Source organism: Gopherus flavomarginatus, chromosome 20 (assembly GCF_025201925.1).
Source record: "Gopherus flavomarginatus isolate rGopFla2 chromosome 20, rGopFla2.mat.asm, whole genome shotgun sequence".
Taxonomy (NCBI): domain Eukaryota; kingdom Metazoa; phylum Chordata; order Testudines; family Testudinidae; genus Gopherus; species Gopherus flavomarginatus.
This window is the reverse complement of record NC_066636.1, coordinates 19,537,001-19,554,860: the sequence shown is the minus strand read 5'-3', so window position 1 is coordinate 19,554,860 and position 17,860 is coordinate 19,537,001. Positions and strand designations below refer to the sequence as shown.

Genomic DNA, 17,860 nt, shown 5'->3' with positions numbered 1-17,860 from the left:
GTACTCACACGGGTGAGAAGTTACGGATGTGAGCAGTTCCTGGAACTTCAGTGGGACCCCTGCTGTGACTAACGGCTCCCCAGTGGGAGTGAGAGGTTCATCGCCTGGCCCCAAATGAAATACAAAGGGCCACATACGTGTACCACAGACCACCCCTGTAAACCCAGAGAAATGCCACTGCCTTCAGGAGAGTTCTCCTGGGAGGACAGTAGTGTCAGGGAGACCAGAATCTGGCCCAAAGAATGTAAGAATGAGTCTGGAGTAGAGCAGAGGTTCTCAGACTGTGGTCCGTGGATAGTTCCCTCTAAGGTGTACACCTCACTTTACATGTTCGTCTTCCCCAGGCTCCAAGCAGCTAATCAGTGGAGCCACACTTGTGTGCAGCCGCCCAGGTGTGCACCTTAGACGGAACTATCCACGGACCACAGTCTGAGAACCTCTGCTCTACTCCAGACTCATTCTTACGTTCTTTGGGCCAGATTCTGGTCTCCCTGACACTAGTGGCCTCCCAGGAGAACTCTCCTGAAGGCAGTGGCATTTCTCTGGGTTTACAGGGATGGTCTGTGGTACAGGTATGTGGCCCTTTGTATTTCATTTGGGGCCAGGTGATGAACCTCTCACTCCCACTGGGGAGCCGTTAGTCACAGCAGGGGTCTCACTGAAGTTCCAGGAACTGTTCACATCCGTAACTTCTCACCCGTGTGAGTACAGATGTTACAGTCTGACCCCTAACATCCATGTTCTGTTACTGGCTGCTAAACCGGCCCTGTGGCTCTCCACAAGTGAAAACACAGGCCTGATTCTGATCTAAGTACTGACCTCAAAGCCACAGCGCGACTGGCCTTGGGCTGGGCTCCCTCCGCAGAGGGTCAGCGCTTGGATGGGAAAATTCCTCCAGTGCAGGACATAGTTTAACAAACTGAGCAGGTGACTCCATCACCCTCAATCAGCAGCAAATGCCCGTCCTGGTGATAAGGGGTGTGATGAAGTGTTCACCCCCACTAGACTAGAAGGGATTAATGAGGCTGAGAAGGGGCCAATTAAGGCCCCAGTTGAGGGGAACTAGATGGCCTTAATAACCCCTGAACGAAGATGGAGCCCAGCTGAGCAGAAGGCAGGGATGGTATAACACCAGGAAGCTGACAGCAGAGAAGGGCTGCAGTGAGGAAGGCTACAGTCACTCTCTGGGCACGAGAGAGGGAAAGGAGAAAGCCCAGGGCAGAGGAGAAACCCTGAGGACTCTGAAGGAAGGATTTATCTAGGAGGGTGCTGGAGAGAAAGCCTGAGAGAAGTGGAGAAGGAAAAGACTCAGGGAAGCCCCAGCAAGGTGGGACATTGCAGACCTTAGCTGCTGACTCAAGAGTCCTTGAACTGGAACCAGGAGCAGGGGACAGGTCCAGGTTCCCCTACCAGTCACTGGAGAAGTGGCACAGTCAGGGCAGTGGGTTTGGTGATGACCTGGGACAATTTATCCTGTGGCACTTTGATACCCTGGCAGGGGGGAAACACCCAGTGACCTGGCCAGAGGGCCAAGGCCTGACGAGGGAGCTGCCAAGCCAGGAAGAGGAAAGCACAGAGTCCAGGAGAGCGCGTGGGGCTGCAGTGAGAATGAGACGATGGAAGTGGGTGTTGGAGATGGAAGGAGCTAATCCCATGAGCAGCCAGGAGGAGGTGCCCTAGCGGTGAGTGAATTCTGTGACAGGTGCCTTGGTGCGGGAAGTGCCATGTTTGAGATGAGAGGCCTATCCAATGCCTGATCACCCTGCAGGCAACTCACAAACGACCCCACGTGGCTTTTTGCAAGAAGGAAGGTGTCAGCCCAGACTATGGATCAGAGAACTGACTATGGAAGTTGTTGTATTTCAAGCAAACTCACAGCACATCATGGCACATAACAAACATGAGACTTTCCATATTTCTCTCGCTTTCTCTTTCATTCTTTCTTTTTGCATCTCTTGTTTTAAAAAATATAAACCACTTTAGTGAGACTGCATCAGTCACAGAGGAGCGTTTCTGTTCTTGTACGTCAGAGCTGCATATTCAGTCTGAAATAGAAAAAGGAAAGATCTAGTGTTATAATTAATTCTTTATATTAGAGCAGCTTTCGCGTTATAAGAATGTGAAAACTCTATATCAATGGTGCAGATTTCTCTTTTGTCCTCTGCTGTTGTCTTTTGCCCTGGCTGCTGAGTTTAGTGTGAGCATTGCTGGATGGCATTGGAGCTTTGTGATATGCATGAGGTCAGACTAGATGATCTGGAGGTCCTTTACAAAATTATACTGTGATGTTATCTCATTAAACTATGACCATATAGTTGCTACCACTGTTATATAATTGCAACAAATCTTGTACAAAATGTGGCATGTAAGATGTCTATGGAAAGTTTATGGTTCACTGAATATGAGGATGCTATTTGCATGCATGTATCATTTTTGTATCTGAAGTTATGAGTATTGGCTCTATGCCTGTATTTCTAATGTGTTTGCTTGTGGGAAACACCAAAAAGATGTTTAGCCAGCACAGTGTGAAGGAACTATTCTAGTTAAGTAGCTCATCAAAAGGACACTTAACTCACAAGGACTGTCCTGTAAATGTTCTGTGGGGGTATAGGTAATGGCTTCTTTTGTGACTAAGCGGAATCATGCAGAGACGTGTGACTTGACCATGTGACTCCAAACTCCATCTTTTACCTGTAATTTTCCACTAGCTGTGCTGAGGGCATTGTTTGAAACAATGGATTTCCCTCCACCTGGCAGAAGCTATAAAAGGCACTGGAAACCCCTCCATTTTGCCTCTTTCCTGCTCAAGCCTCTGGAGTATGGACTTGTGTTAATGGGAGCATTATTTCTAACCAAGAGACTGAGGATCTTTCAATGATTTGGAAGCAACCAGAGACTTGACTTAAGCCAGCAGTTTATTCCATCACTGCTACAAGCCTGAACCAAGAACTTTGCAAGTATTGTCTGTATTTGATTACTTTAACCAATTGTAACCCTCATCTTTCTTTCTTATAAATAAACCTTTAGATTTTTAGATACTAAAGGATTGGCAACAGCGTGATTGTTGGGTAAGATCTGACTGATATATTGACTTGGGTGAATGGCTGGTCCTTCTGGATTAGAAGAACCCTTCGTTTGATGAAACTAGTTTTAAGGAACCACTCATCTGTAAGTCTAGTGGTCTGGTGGTGATAAAAGGACTGGAAAACTGCTTTTCTGACTTCTTGTTTGCCAGTGTGGTGAAACAGAAGTTTTGTTGCTTGTTTGATATATCTTATGGGGGAATAACCACCAGTTTTGGGGTGTCTCTGCCCTATTTCTCTGCAATTTGTCCTATATTTGGTATTCTCAGTTGTGGCCCACTGATGCACGGTGACATAAACACTGCAGTATTTCACCATCCCTGACCTGCAGCCACCTCTGGGGTGGAACCCAGCATTTCTTTTATACCAACAACCCTACACAACACTTCTGCTAGAAGAGCAGAGAAGAATAAATTTACATGAAACCTCAGAGAATTCAGGAGTCAAAGTGTAGACACTAGGGTAGGAAATTGGCCAGGACACTGGTTCTAGCCCCCATTGTTAATACGCTGTATCTTACTGAAGTGCCAAAAGCTGAAAAAGCAGTTTACCTGTGGGATCTGCCTCATAGGTATTTCCTTCTGTCTTTGCACAGCTCTCCCTGGTGGATGAAACACAAAGGGACAGTTATAGGGATGTGTGGTGAGTGGCTGCTTCATAGCAGTCAGAGTTATGACTGAGTTACCTCTGACGGGGCACTTTCTCCAGAGCAAAATCAACAGCTGGATCAGGAGAAGGATGAAAATACAGGGCAGCCCAGCACAGAACACAATCCCACAGTCTCCTGCAGAGAGAAGAGATGCTGAGTATAGAAAACACCTATCAAAGCATGGGCTGCCGATCTCTGGGCAAAGGGAGGTGTTTTCCCCAAAGCTCCGCACCCATTGTACTGTGCTCTGTGCAGGTGGTTCTCAACCAGGGGTGCACATATCCCTGGGGATACGCAGAGGGTCTTCCAGGGGGTACATCAACTCATCTAGATATTTGCCTAGTTTTCCAACAGGCTACATAAAAAACACCAGCAAAGTCAGTACAGACTAAAATTTCATAGAGAAAATAACGTGTTCATATTGCTCTCTATACCATACACTGAAATGTAAGTACAATATTTATATTTCGATTGATTTATTTTATCATTATATGATAAAAGTGAGCAAGTCAGCAATTGTTCAGTAACAGTGTGTTGTGACACTTTTGTATATTTGTGTCTGATTGTGTAAGCAAGTAGCTTTTAAGTGAGGTGTATTTTGGGGGTACACGAGACAAACCAGGCTCCCAAGAAGGGTTCCGTGGTCTGGAATGGTTGAGGGCCGCTGCTCTGTGGTCCACTGCCCTGCTGTATATGGAGGGAGAGGGACCTTGCAAAATGATCTGTCCTGGGTATTCTGTCTCTCTTCTCTCTCCCTCCCTCCCACCCCCTGTAACTCCTCTAATATGTAGATCGTTGAGTTTTGCAGTCAGATTGTAGGTGGTTCCTTTTTTCCCAGCACAGGTTTGCTGCAAATGCCGAGGCGATTAGGAAATTAAAAGGCCTTTGAGAAGGTTGGACATGCCCATCTGTGCCAATTGGAATTTGCTTTGTTTTTCAAGGGTTTGTCTACACACAATTTTACTACTGACCCATGGTGAAGGATGTAGCATAAATACCCAGATAGGCACGTTAGATTGGATGATACGATACTGGACCTGTTTCCCTGGAGACTGTAACATTGATGCTTCTTCCCGGGCTGCTCTGCTTGGCTGTACAAGTGCAGATTGTCTCCTGGTTCCACATTTCAGAAGGGATTGTCATTAGGCTCCAAACACTAAAGACCCCATTGCTGTCTATGGCTCCAGCATCCAACTGACCTTCAGACACCACCTCACCCGTGCCCCAGAGAACAGCATTCCAGGGAGGAGTGAAATCAGAGAGCAGGCAGAGCAGAGGAATGACGGGGGGAAGCTCAGCATCCTCCAGGACAGAGGGCACCAGGATGGAAAGTCTCGGATCCGAGGCATCTAAAAGAGAGTTGAGTCACAGGTGAGATTGGAAAGAGTGTTTACCGGTAGCTGAGCTAGTCCATACCCAGCTCCTACCCTACCCCAGCCAGTGCAGAGTGTTTGAAATGTCTAATGCTTTGTCTGTTCCAGTTGTCAATGTCTTACACACTGGGGTATCCACTTTTGGGGACTCCCCTGATCCGTCAGTGCTCAGGCGTTTTTCCTGATATGGCCATCCTAGATTATTTACTGAGTGCCAACAGCAGGTTCGGTTCAGTACAAAATGCAACGGAAGAGCCGGTCAGTCTGGTGGTGAGGACAACAGACTGGGAGTCAGGAGCCCTGAGATCTGTGCCCAGCCCTGCCTTGCTATGTGACCTTGGAGACAAGTTCACTTCTCCCCATCTGTGCCTCAGTTTCTCCGACTGTAAAATTAGGGAAACGATACTTACTTACATATGATATTTAGTCACCTTTGCAAGGCGCTTTGAGATCTACCTATAAAAAGCCTGATATAGGAACCATTCTTACTTAGCATGTCAGGCTAAATTTTCCTATTACATTCATCTCATTAGTGTGAGTTACAGTCGCTAGTAGTGCCTGAAATAATTCCTTGCCTTCCGTTTTATGTGCACACTTTGGAATAATTGCAACCAGGGTGGATCAAAAATATATAGATCTCACTAGTCATTCACTAGTCATACATTGAATTATTATGTGCAATTCATACTGTGCTGCTTTGGGCAATGAATAGTCCCCTGTATGAACACGTGGGTGGAATCATTTCATGAAGCTTGGTGAATGCCTGGAAAAGAACCTGATTAATAGTAAAGTCTTAATAGGATAGCAGGGCAGGTGAAACATACTCCATGTCCTAGGCTCAGGCAGTTTCACCCTACATGCCCAGTGATTCAGGGACAAAACCCAGGTCTCCTAATTCCCTACCCCATGTCCTGGGTCATGGCCTGGAACGTGGTGCCTGTTCCCACAAATACCTAAGGCTTAACGCTGAAGTGGCAATCACTCACGACCTAGCATTGCAATATCATTCTTTTGGCCCATTGGAAACTCACCTGTGACAATCAGCCTGGTCCCATTCCCGAAGTTGGGATGTACATATGCAGCAAGGCCACAATAATACACCCCAGAGTCATTTCTTTGTACGTTACTTATAATCAGAGAAAACGTGTTTGCCGGAATGTTCACTTTACTCGAGTATTTTCCATTTGAAGGTGGAAGCAGAGAACTCTCGTAAATCCATTGTAAACTCAGATGTTCCTTGTACCACTGAACTCTCCATACTTTTTGTGAAGGGCTACAGTCCAGCTTTGCAGTCTGTCCAGAGGTCAGCCACAGCTGTGCTGGGCTTTGCAGGATTTGTATCCCTTCTTCTGAGGTAGCCACTATACAGGGAAGAAAGGAGTGTGTTAATACAGTGAGCACTGGACAAGCCTGGGCTTTTGCATTACACTACACAGAGCAGGTGATCAAAGAATAAGAAAAAGGTATTTCTCCGTTAGAGATTCATTTTAACTTTTCTCCATTTCTAGCCAATATTTTTGTTAGGTTTCATGTAGCCTGTGCTGGAATTAATGTAAAGTAAAAACAAAAGTCTCGGCATTTAGAAGCAAGAAGTACAGACTTTCAGCTCACTGCCCTATTCACCAGGCTGTGCATTCCCACTCACGCTTAACCAAATCAATGGTAACAAACTTTTTACTAAATTGTACATGACAGAGTCTTTTGACAACTTGTATTTCAAATTCTCTTTTTGATCATTTTGCAGAAAATTACATCAGCCCCTCTGTAATGCATCAGCATGAAGGAAAAGTAGATTTTTTTCACCCCAATCCAGAATATTAACCGAAACTATTGTCAAGGTGTTAGTATCTGGCATTCAGGTTGTTTTAATGTAAAATATTTCATCACCTCTCTTCAGGTTTCAGCTGATAAACTAAAAGATGTGAACTCCTCTCTCAGAAGGTAGATATTAGCACTTTCTGGAATTGCAAAAGGTCCTTGTGCAGAAAGTTAATAGTTTTTAGTTTGGTGGAAAATAAGCATGAAATAAATTGGGCTAAAATACTTACTGTGCAGACAGACTAGCATCATCCCAACTATCTGGTGGGACATCTTGTGCCTTTCTTCAGTAAAGAAAAGGTGATGTCTGTCTGTCTCACAGCGCCTGCTAGCGAATGGATCTCTTGATGAAAGACTTTGTCACATGGAGAGGAAAATGTTCTGTTTCCTCTTAAAGATCTGTGAGGCAACATGCATGACAAAATAAGAAGGCCAAGATATATCGATAATCCCTTTGAAAATCTTACTCTCTTTACAGAGCAAACTGGGGGGAGGAGGAGGCATATTCCTTTGCCTCGAAAATCTTTTAGAGAAGATATTCATGCTTAGATTGGATAATAGCATGGTGTGTGTCAGGTGGAATATTTATGTCAGTCTTCTTATAGATATCCAATTATTCTTACGGCAAAGGTCAGATGGTATTAGCATCAATAAAAGGGCAATAAGCTCTCTCACTGTGGTGTGTTAAAACTGTGTTTTATAACTTTAAATTTCAGGGGGGTTTCCTGGTTCTGCTTGCTGTCTGCGGGGAAGTGTGCAATCTGGGCCTAGCAGCAGTCAGTCTGGAAAGAGCCAGCCTACAACAAGGTGGGGATGAGTTGTGCATCTCTCTTTTAAGGAGCAGCCTGCTTCATCTCTCTCTGGTTTTGGTTACTTTTTCTTACCGTTCTGGATTCGAAGAATAAAAGTCATGTTAGGTTGCAGCCTTCCAACATGAGTATTTGGTGTTTCTATTTGTATGTTGTGAACATAACATTCACCAAGAGGCATATCACGTGATTTAAGCAAAGGATGGTGTAAACCAACACACTGGTTCATTGGGCACCGTGGAACTGGGGAAATTAGCAAACATAAAACTTGGCTTTTGTGTTTCTGTAGATTAAGGAAAGGACTGGGGGTGGGGCCCTCTGGGGAAGGAATTGATGGGGTTAAAATATGAAAGTATGATGGAGTCACCCGACTTGGGAAAATTTGGAGCAAAACCTACTTTTAGGACACTTATTTCAGATATGTGCATAATGCATGTTCCATAGAGTAATGTGCAAAATTGCTTAGGGAGAGAAGAAAGTGAAATGCCCCCTAAGAGATTCTAAATCCATCCCTTCTAAACAGTTTTCCCCCACTTAATCTGGAATATAGTTCTCTCTGCAGCTTGTCTTTGCCTGGAAATTAAGGCTGAGAGTTGCAAACCTCCATCAGGAATTTGGTTCCTCAGATACATTGCGCATCCAAATTGCCCTTTTAAACCTCAGCTCCAATAAAACCCTACTGCAAATCCGGGCCAGGTCCTCTGCTGAGCCCACTCTCCTGTTATCTCACGTTGATCTTCAGGCCATACATGCGGCTGTCAAGGTTCTAGCCAGGTGCTCGCGGTCCAATCCCTGCTCTGCCACAGGCTCCGTGTGTGACCTGGGCTGGTCACTTACATCCCAATGACTTTCAAGCCTTAGTCCCTGTTGAAAGTGAGACTTTGCCGCTCAAATCACTTAGGGGCTTTTGAACATGTTTCCCCAAGTCTCTCTGGGCCTCCACTCCCCAGCTGTAAAATGGGCACAATTCCTCCCTACTCTGCAGCAGGGTGATGAGGATAAAGAAGTAGACAGCGAGATTAACTGAGGTTTTGCTGAACTGGGGGCCTAGTGCCATGGATGTGCTTTGTACAGGTGCATTGGCATCATCCCATGCAAAGGTCCTGTGGGCCAGGCAAATCAGCTTAGCTAGAACGCAGGCTATGGTTTTAGTATGGTGTTCACGGTGACCATGAATCTGAGGAAGATCCATGACTCCTGCAGTGGCTGCTCCTGGCAGGTGAGACTGGGCTTGGCTCCTACCACGGGCCTTGCAACTTGACCTATGTGAACAGAGCCCTACTCAGGTTTGGCACATCTGTCCCTCCGTTTCCACCATCTATAGGGTAGCAGAGGAACCAAAGCTGAGTGGCACTGTGCTCATGTGGGCTAGATGCCGATCCTGGGAGCTGGATCCAGCCCCACAGGGCAGGAGGTGCAACTGCAGTGTGAGTATAGCGTGGTCTTGCTGTCCAACAATCCACGTGCTCCCGCTCCCTCCTTTTCCTATGGTGGTTTTCCTGTATCTCTGCCTGAAATTTATTGTCAATTGCCATGATAAAATCGTAGGCCTGGCTATAGCAGAAATCCTGAATAACTTAGGAGCTAGGTATCATTTTCAAAAGTGATCTAGGTTACCAAGTTGTAATCAAAGTCCTGCTGACTTTTAATGGTATCTGAGCTCATGAGAACCAGATTTCAAGATAGTTAGGTACTTAAAGGTGCAGGTAGGTTCCTAAATCAGTGGGAGTTAGACATCGAAGTCATGGGACACAATTTCAAACATGCCCTAAGATTATTGCCCCCCGTCACACTTAACAGATGCAAGTTCCTTTTACACTTGATCGTCTTCATTACACGTCTATTAAGAGCCAAGAGAAAGACAAAGTGACTGTCACAGTTTTGATTTTATTTCTACATTATGTTTTATAAAAACAAATTGAAATCGATGTTAGAAAACCACAGGCTACAGGACAAACACTCATGTTTGCTGCAAAGGGCCAATCGTTTAAAAATAGATCAGAACTGGCTTCTCGGAAAGCTGCACTTGCTGCTGTGGTCAGTTTCAGCCCACTTATTTTGCCACTTTTCTTTTGTTTTTTCCACTAGCACAGCACTTGGGTTGTTTGATTTTTCAGGTCTCACTCCCTGCGTTTGGTTACCAAGGACGTATAAACAGATCCCCCCAATTCATCTGCAGCCAGGGGATGATTAGAGCAAAGGTGAAGCAGAACAGTTCATGAAATAACTGCAAAAACTGGAATTTACCGTTCAGCAGTGTGAAAGAAAGTAAATGTTACAGCACAAACCAGAGTCACTGAGAAAATAGCTCAGTCACTAATTATCCACAGTGCAGTGTGGCCTAGTGGATAGAGCACTGGACAGAGACGTGGGTTCTATTCCCAACTCTGCTGCTGGGTTATCTTGGGTAAGTCACTTCCCTGCTCTGTGCCTCAGTTTCCCCATATATAAAATGGAGATAAAATTGCTGACCTCCTTTGTAAAGTGCTTTGGGATCTACTCATGATGTGCCTGGAATTATTATCATAAAAGGGAGCCGAAGAATATGCACAAGTATCAAAGCCACCCGCTCCTGGGATTAATCATGGTGTATTGTGCTTCAGGAAGTGTTTGCACTACACCCACAATGCCCACAAACTCTGGACTAACAAAGCCAGACCCTGTGTTCCTGGAGCACTCAGCACTATTCCACTCAAATCAATGGGAGTTAGGAGTGTGCAAAATGCAGAATAAGAAACTGCACAGTTTGGAGGCAGGTGACAAAGTTTGAGCTGTTCTGGGGCCTGGAAATTCAGCCACGGGGATTTCCTGGTCTGATTTCTCAAGAGAGCCGCACTGTGAGTGTTCAGGATTAATTTAAAGACCTTCAGTGGAGTGATGCTGATTTACACCAGCTGAGAATCTGGTCTCAAATTACCGTTCCATATCATGTTGTCAAGCAATAAGGTGCCATAGTGGATAAAATACTAAGGTTGCAGGGAGAAGCCCGTTTCTCAGCTGTTCATCACCCACGGCTGGGGCCACACTTCCAGCAGAGCCAAGCTCCCATTCAGGGTACGTCTACACTGCGGCTGAGAGGGTAGCGGCTCAGGCTAGTGCCCTGAAAAAGAGCAGTGTGACCACGGCAGCACCGGTGGCAGCTTGGGCTGATGTCCCAAGTACAATTCTACCCGACCCCCTGGACATGTGCTTGCACAGCTGGCCCAACCCATGGACCATGCCGCTGTGTCCTCACAGCTATTTTCACCACACTAGCTCGAGCAGAACTAGCACATGTCTGTCTACCCAGGCTGGGAACTACCCTGCCAGCTGCAGTGCAGACGTATACTGAGGCACCTTAAAAAGGGCCAGAGTTGTACAAGTGCTCAGCTCATCAGACGCCCATTGGAACCTGATCTCTGAGGAATCGAGCCGTAAGTGTGCCAGTGGTGGCTGTTGGCGGCTGAGCACAGTTGATAATAGTGCCGTTCGTTAAGTGCCTAAATGAGAGATGGGCTCTTTAAAAATCTGGCCCCAGTGGTGGGTGCTGATCCCTTGGGAAAATCATTTGCAATAGGCAGCAAGGTACAATCCTGTCTACAGAATCGCACCGTTAGCCAGTGTCATATGCAGCTTTCTGACCCGTCAGAAAGCCCTGGTACCTGCTGTCTCTGCACTAGACATTCTTCTGCGTTGAACTATTTCAGGCATATTCTACATTGTGCCACATCCTAATGGTAATTTTGTTGTTCTGAATTGTTCTAATATATCCATATTTGATTCAAATGCAGCAACAGCAGACAGGAAAGAGATTGTCCCCAAAGGGTTCTTTAAGAAGCCTCGCTGAAAAGCATCTATCACCACAGTACAACCCCCTCAGCAGTTCCGACCAGGATGTTGGACCATTTGCACTTTAGCAGCTTGCAAGACAGACGCTTTAGATTTCATCTTTCAGGATATTGTTTGTAACAATCATGCTGTTCACCAAATATCTGTTTTTGTCTTTCATGGGTAAAGCTTTTGCTTTAGTCATATCGTTACGCTTTAGAATTGAAAAAGGAGCCTTTTCAATAAGACATTCATGGTGTCTGGTAGCTTAGGACAGTTCTGCTACAGTTTAGATGCTCTTCCATTTACTTTTGCACAATGTAATCTGATTGCATTTGTTTTAATTCTTAACAATTCAGTTTATTTGAAGCAGATTGTGACCTGCTGAAAATTGACTCTAATAACACAACCTCTTTTCTTCCTACAGTGGTACGAGTGCAGTTATTTTTGCACCAACTTCAGCCGTTCCTGTTTGTGAACATTAATGATACAGCAAAGATCCAGTGCTCTTCCAAAAAACAATTTTCAGCAGGACGTGTGAGAGCTCAGTGGTACAGGAGACGGGAAGGTGAGGCGCCCGTGTTAATTAAGAGATGCTCAGATCATCAAAACGTAAATAAAGTTGCTTTCATATTGGAAGGACACAACTTGACCCTGGCAATCTACAATGCTCAACGGAATGACTCGGGGGTTTATTACTGTTCCGATTCGTACTTCATCTTGACTTTTCACAATGGATCCACCCTGATTGTTGGAGGTAAGGAAACAGAACTGAATGGTTAGAAATGAAATTGAATGACAATGCAGATATAGTTTATGTGCAGGTTAAAATGTACAAAGCTGCTGTGATTGTTTATCAAAGATTGAATTGTTAGAAGACAGACTGTCTGAATCCAAAAAAAGCGAGTAAACTTTGGTTGCTAAAAGAACAGAAAATATATTTTGCACAAATAAAATGTGAAATAAGTGAAAATGAACTCTTGAAGATTTCTGTCATATTCCTGTTCAGGGCACATGCTAGGAATAATTTTAACCTAAGAGCCATGTTCAAATGACACAATACTTTGAAATTGGGAAATGTTCTTAGGACTGCCTCAGTTTCTAAAATAGCACAGAGTTTCCATTCTTCTAAGTGCAAATATGTGTTCAGTTAGGGCTGGATTTCATTTCACTTGTCAGTTTCTTCATATTTTCCTATTGTACAACACATTTTTCCTTTGAGCTATTTTCATCTCGTACAATTAACCCCTTGAACCAAACTGCAGCTCAGCTGAGCATCACACTGGACTCTCTGCTTTACTCTGCAGACAGTTACACCACCAGCAGTTGGGTGATGCCTCTGGCTCCATCTCCCCACAGCCTCCTCTCCCCTGGGACGGCTGATCTGGCTTGCGTGGTCCATGGAGTTTCCAACCCAGTCCAAATTTCCTGGAGTATTTCTGGGGATCTGCAGGAACAGGGGCTGCTGCGTTCGCTGAAAGCAAAGGATGGCTCCTTGGTGTTCATAAATCACATCAGCGTCCCTGTGGCCACCTGGACCAGTGGGAAGAATTTCACCTGTGATGTTAAATTCAACTCTTCTGGCAAGTGTGTTAAGAAAATTGCCAGGTATGTTGAAGGTGAGTGATTCTATATTCTGGGAGTAGAGGGGAGTCAGATCGATAGCCCAGTGAGGGTATGGTCCTTAACTGGGACTCTGAGGCACTATGATAATTATGATGGTAATTAGACATGTAAAATGTCTATGGTCAGAGTGACTTTAATGAAGTTTGTAATTAGAGAAAGTTGTGAAATGTCGGGTAATATGTAGGAGCAGGCAGAACTGCCGAGAACTTTAGGGAAGGAGGAAAGGGGAATTGCTGTGCTCACAGACAGTGATTTTCAATAGAAATTATCACCCCAGCCATAGCTGCAAAGCACCCTACAGAGCTAAATGACGACCAGTGTCAGAGGGATAAGGGAACAGAGGCACTTGAGGGTGCAGAGAGCTGTTTCCTGGTGAGATGTGGAGAGGTGATGAGGTGAGGAGAGAGCTACAGTGAGGATTTTGTAGGTGGCAGAAGGTGCAGAGAAGATTCTAATTGCAGGAGAAATCATTGGCCTAATGCCAAAGGCACAACAGAGAGACTGAAAGGTGCTGAAGGCTCCTGTAGCCTCACGCCTCAGGGGTTAAGGCCTGTGGTGAGATGGGGATCAAGAGGGAAGAGCTGAATGTGGTGGTATCACAACCCTCTCTACTCAAGTCAGCCACTTGTCTGTTTTTTAGCTTCCTCCACAGCCCCTGCCAGCGAGTGCTCACATTACATTGTGCCCCTTGCGGCTGGAGCTGGCCTGCTGCTGCTGGTGGTGTCTCTGAGCCTCATCTGGACCCTCTGCCCTTCCACACTAGGTAAGAAACACAGCTCAGCCCAGACACTCTCCCACAGAGAGAAATCCCACTCCCCTGCTTGCTACTAGGGAGTCCAACTGTCCCGTCCGATACATGAAGACTACGTCTTCACTAGCCGCCATATCGGCAGGTAGCAATCGATTTGTCAGGGATCGATATATCACGTCTCATCTAGATGCGATATATGGATCCCTGAACAGGTTCCTGTCGACTCCAGAACTCCACCAACACGAACGGCAGTAGTGGAGTCGACAGGGGGAGCCTCGGACATCGATCCTGCGCCGTGTGGATGGTAAGTAATTCGATCTAAGATACTTCGACTTCAGCTACGTTATTCATGTAGCTGAAGTTGCATATCTTAGATCGATCCCCTCCCCTAGTGTAGACCAGCCTGAACATGCTGCAAATGTCACAACTGCCAGCACTGATCTCAGAATATTTGTTTTCTGAAACTTGAATTTCCTGTGTCAGGAGAACGACTTTGTTCTCCGTGACAAAGGGAGTGAAATAGAAAGGCTTCTACTGCCCATGGCCCAGGTCTAGGCACCTTGTCTGTAGTTCACAAAGAGCAGTAGCCTTTCTGATGAGCCTCTCTCCATGTGCCGTGCAGGGTGGTGCCCTGTGCACCCACAGCTCGGCTGCACCATTAGTCAATGAACTACAGCTGAGGGAGTGACTGCGGAAGAGGAACTTTTACTGTTATCCTTGTTTGTTTGTTCCAGGATTCAAGCCCAGGATCTCAGCACCTCCAGCTTCAGAGGAGAACCAGGTACGTCATGTTACAAATGATCTGGTTCTAAATCAATGTGTGCAGTGTTTGTTGTAGCCCATATTACAGAGACAAGGTGGGTGAGTTAATATCTTTTATTGGACCGACTACTCGCAGGGCCACCCAGAGAAGGGGGCAAGAGAGGCAATTTGCCCCAGGCCCCAGGCTCTGCAGGGGCCCCCACGAGAGTTTTTCGGGGCCCCTGGTGCGAGGTCCTTCACTTGCTCCAGGGGGGCCAGAAAACTCTTGCGGGGCCGGGCCCCAGAGCTTCTTCCGCTCCTGGTCTTCACCGGCGGGGGGGTCCTTCTGCTCTGGGGGGAAGGACCCCTCGCCAGCGATTTACCGCCGAAGCGGGACCTGCCGCTGAAGTGCAACCCGGTCTTTGGCGGTAATTCAGCGGTGGGGGGCCCTTCCGTTCCGGGACCTGCCGCCGAAATGCCCCGAAGACCCGCGGCAGGGGTCCCCCGCCACCGAATTACCGCCGAAGAGTGGGCTGCACTTCGGCGGCGGGTCCCGCTTCGACGGTAATTCGCCAGCAGAGGGCCCCCGCCACGGGTCTTCGGGGCACTTCAGCGGTGGGTCCCGGAACGGAAGGGGCCCCCGCCGCCGAACAGGGTCGGCTCTAGAATTTCGCCGCACGGGGGGCGCCCTGCCACTTGCCGGTCCCACGGCTCCGGTGGACCTCCCTCAGGCATGCCTGCGGATGCTCCTCTGGAGCCAAGGGACCAGCGGACTGTCCGCAGGCACGCCTGCGGGAGGTCCACCGGAGCTGCCTGCCGCCGATGGCCCCAGGCCCCCGGAATCCTCTGGGCGGCCCTGACTACTCGTGCTGAGAGAGACATGCTTACAAGCTTACACAGAGCCCCTCTTCAGGTCTGGAACACATACTCAGAGTGTCAGTCAATATGTCTCTCAGCCATTTCTAATCCCTCAGTCCAACTTCATGTATTTCACACTTAAACTGATTGATCTTGAAGCGAAGGTGAAAGTCAGGTCTAGCTGTTGGAGTAGCAGAAGGGGAAGAAGGAGCCTTCATGCCAACTGTGGAACTTACTGTGGGATGGTGGGCAAGTCACTTACATGCTCTGACTCAGTTTCCCCATATGTCAAAAAGGGATGAGAAGATGAACTGCACAAGAATGCTGAGAACGTCAATGTTCTGTTGTTACTGACCATGCCCTTTACAGGGGTTTTGTGCGGCTGGGAACATTTTGGGCACTTATAAGATAAAGAGCCATAAGAAATTATATTTGTAAGGCACCTGAAGATTTTCTAATGAAAGGTGCTGTGGGCCTGATCCAAAGCTCGCTGAGCTCAGTAGGACACTGTCCATTTATATGGGGTTTGAGTCTGGCAAGTTATTGTCAGTAGTTGAGTTCTTAAAGTCCGAATCCGGCGCTGGTTTCCGTTCTGGTAACACGCAGAATTTATAGGACAAGTAGAAGAATCAGAAATGAGAGGGGATTTTTCATCAGGCTAAACTCACTTGGAGGTTCAGTTCTGTCTCACCCTGTATCCCTTCATTTTACAAGGAGGTGGCTAATTTTACTAACTATCGCCAAACAGGATGGAATCTTATACGCTCATCTGGATTTCGATTCGCGGAATCGCAATGCGCGCACGATTCAGCGACCGGCCAGAGGGAAACATCTAAAACCCTGAGCTGTCTAGTGCAGGGGAATCCACATGTGGTTCTCTGCTGATCGGATGCAGCAGCTGAAAGAAGGCTCTGTCTGTCTCCGTCTCCTTTCTTTTTTATTTTCTCCACTTCTCTGCTTAGAATAAAAAGCTCAGAAGATCCCCAAAGAGTCCAGCCTCATCAGATGGGAAATCTCCTTTTGGGATATAAAGGCATCAGGGTGTAGATGACTTTACATGTCCCCTTTGTTTTAGATTGGAAGCTGTTTGGGGCAGGGACTGTCTCTTTGTTCTGTGTTTCAGCAGCGTCTAGTACAGAGGGGCTCTGGTCCATAACTGGGGCTCCTAGGTAACAAAATCATCATCCTCCCTGCATCTGTACAGGGACCTGGACTCAGCTGAATGGCTGCAGGTTCCCTGCACAGAGTGAGGCTGGATGGCAGGAGCCTGCAGAGGGGACAGGCAGCCCTTGTATATGCCGCAGCTCCCAACTCCCCTGATCCTCAGAAGGCTCATGCTCCCTTTGCTGTAACGTTACATGGACGTGCAGTGGGATTGTGAAGGGGAAGGATGGATGCAGGAGTGGAGAGGGATGAGAATCTCTCCCCAGGCCAGTGCTGGAGCTGCTACCACCTACTCCAGTGCTACCTCTGCAATGGGCGAGTTTCACAGAGCCCCATGTGCCAGCCCCTCTGCACCATCTAACAATAACAACACGTTACCAATGGCTGCAGCTCTCCTGGGGCCTGACCCTGCACACGCTGCCTGTTTGCATCACAACTTGTTATTCAAGCTGTCATTCGAACTGTCACTCATTAAAAACAGATGGCAACCCCACTGGTGAGGTTTGTGTTGTCTTTATTGCCTGTTCAATGCATCGAGCTCAGCTCATTGCATAATAAGAAAGGTGACCCCTTAAATCCTTTGGGCCAGATTCTGCTCTGCTTTGCAGCAGCATAAATCTGGAGGAGCTCTGTTGCAGTCAGTGGAGTTACTCCAGATTTACACCGGTATCTCTGAGAGCAGAATCTGATCCTTTCTATCCCACTTTGCACCTGTTTCTTTTGATGGATGATACACTAAATGTGTTACATAGTTGTTACATGGCGGATGATGATCAATTGTTCTTCATTTCTTGTAAAGGCTTAATCTGCAGCAAGAGAGATTTAGGTTACATGCTAGGAAAAACATGTTAGGAAAAACTTTCTAACTCTCAGGGGAGTTCAGCTCTGGAACAGGCGTCCAAGGGAGTTTGTGGAATCCCCGTCGTTGGCAGGTTGAACAAACACCTGTCAGGCATGGTCTAGCTTTACTTGTCCAGACCCCTGTGCTGAGGCCGGACCTTGAGGACTTTTCACTTTCTCCTACAGCCTGAGATTTCAATGATTCTCTGAGTGTCAATAAAAATGAACGACTAAGGGCCTGAATCTGATCTCAGGTTACCCTCAGTACTGAACCGAATGGGGCTGCAGGAGGGCCCAGATTTCCATTGTGACTTCAGACTGAGATCTCGAATAAACAGTGA

General features: G+C 46.7%; 1 protein-coding gene across 1 annotated transcript; it reads left to right on the top strand.

Annotated features, from left to right (window-relative positions):
• The first annotated feature begins 11,627 nt into the window (after positions 1–11,627).
• Positions 11,628–16,985, top strand: LOC127037734 (M1-specific T cell receptor alpha chain-like). Its single transcript, XM_050929737.1, has 6 exons — positions 11,628–11,722; positions 11,967–12,296; positions 12,847–13,158; positions 13,806–13,928; positions 14,651–14,697; positions 16,264–16,985. The coding sequence occupies exons 1-6, from the start codon at positions 11,686–11,688 to the stop codon at positions 16,357–16,359; spliced, it is 945 nt and encodes a 314-aa protein (XP_050785694.1). The 5' UTR covers positions 11,628–11,685; the 3' UTR covers positions 16,360–16,985.
• The last annotated feature ends 875 nt before the right edge of the window (positions 16,986–17,860 follow it).

Bases quoted from the DNA above. Each gene is read 5' to 3' on its own strand.
- LOC127037734 (XM_050929737.1), top strand. From the start codon at position 11,686: ATGCTGTTCACCAAATATCTGTTTTTGTCTTTCATGG. The intron at 13,929-14,650 runs GTAAGAAACACA...TGTTTGTTCCAG, and splicing joins CCTCTGCCCTTCCACACTAG to GATTCAAGCCCAGGATCTCA. The intron at 14,698-16,263 runs GTACGTCATGTT...ATCGCCAAACAG, and splicing joins CAGCTTCAGAGGAGAACCAG to GATGGAATCTTATACGCTCA.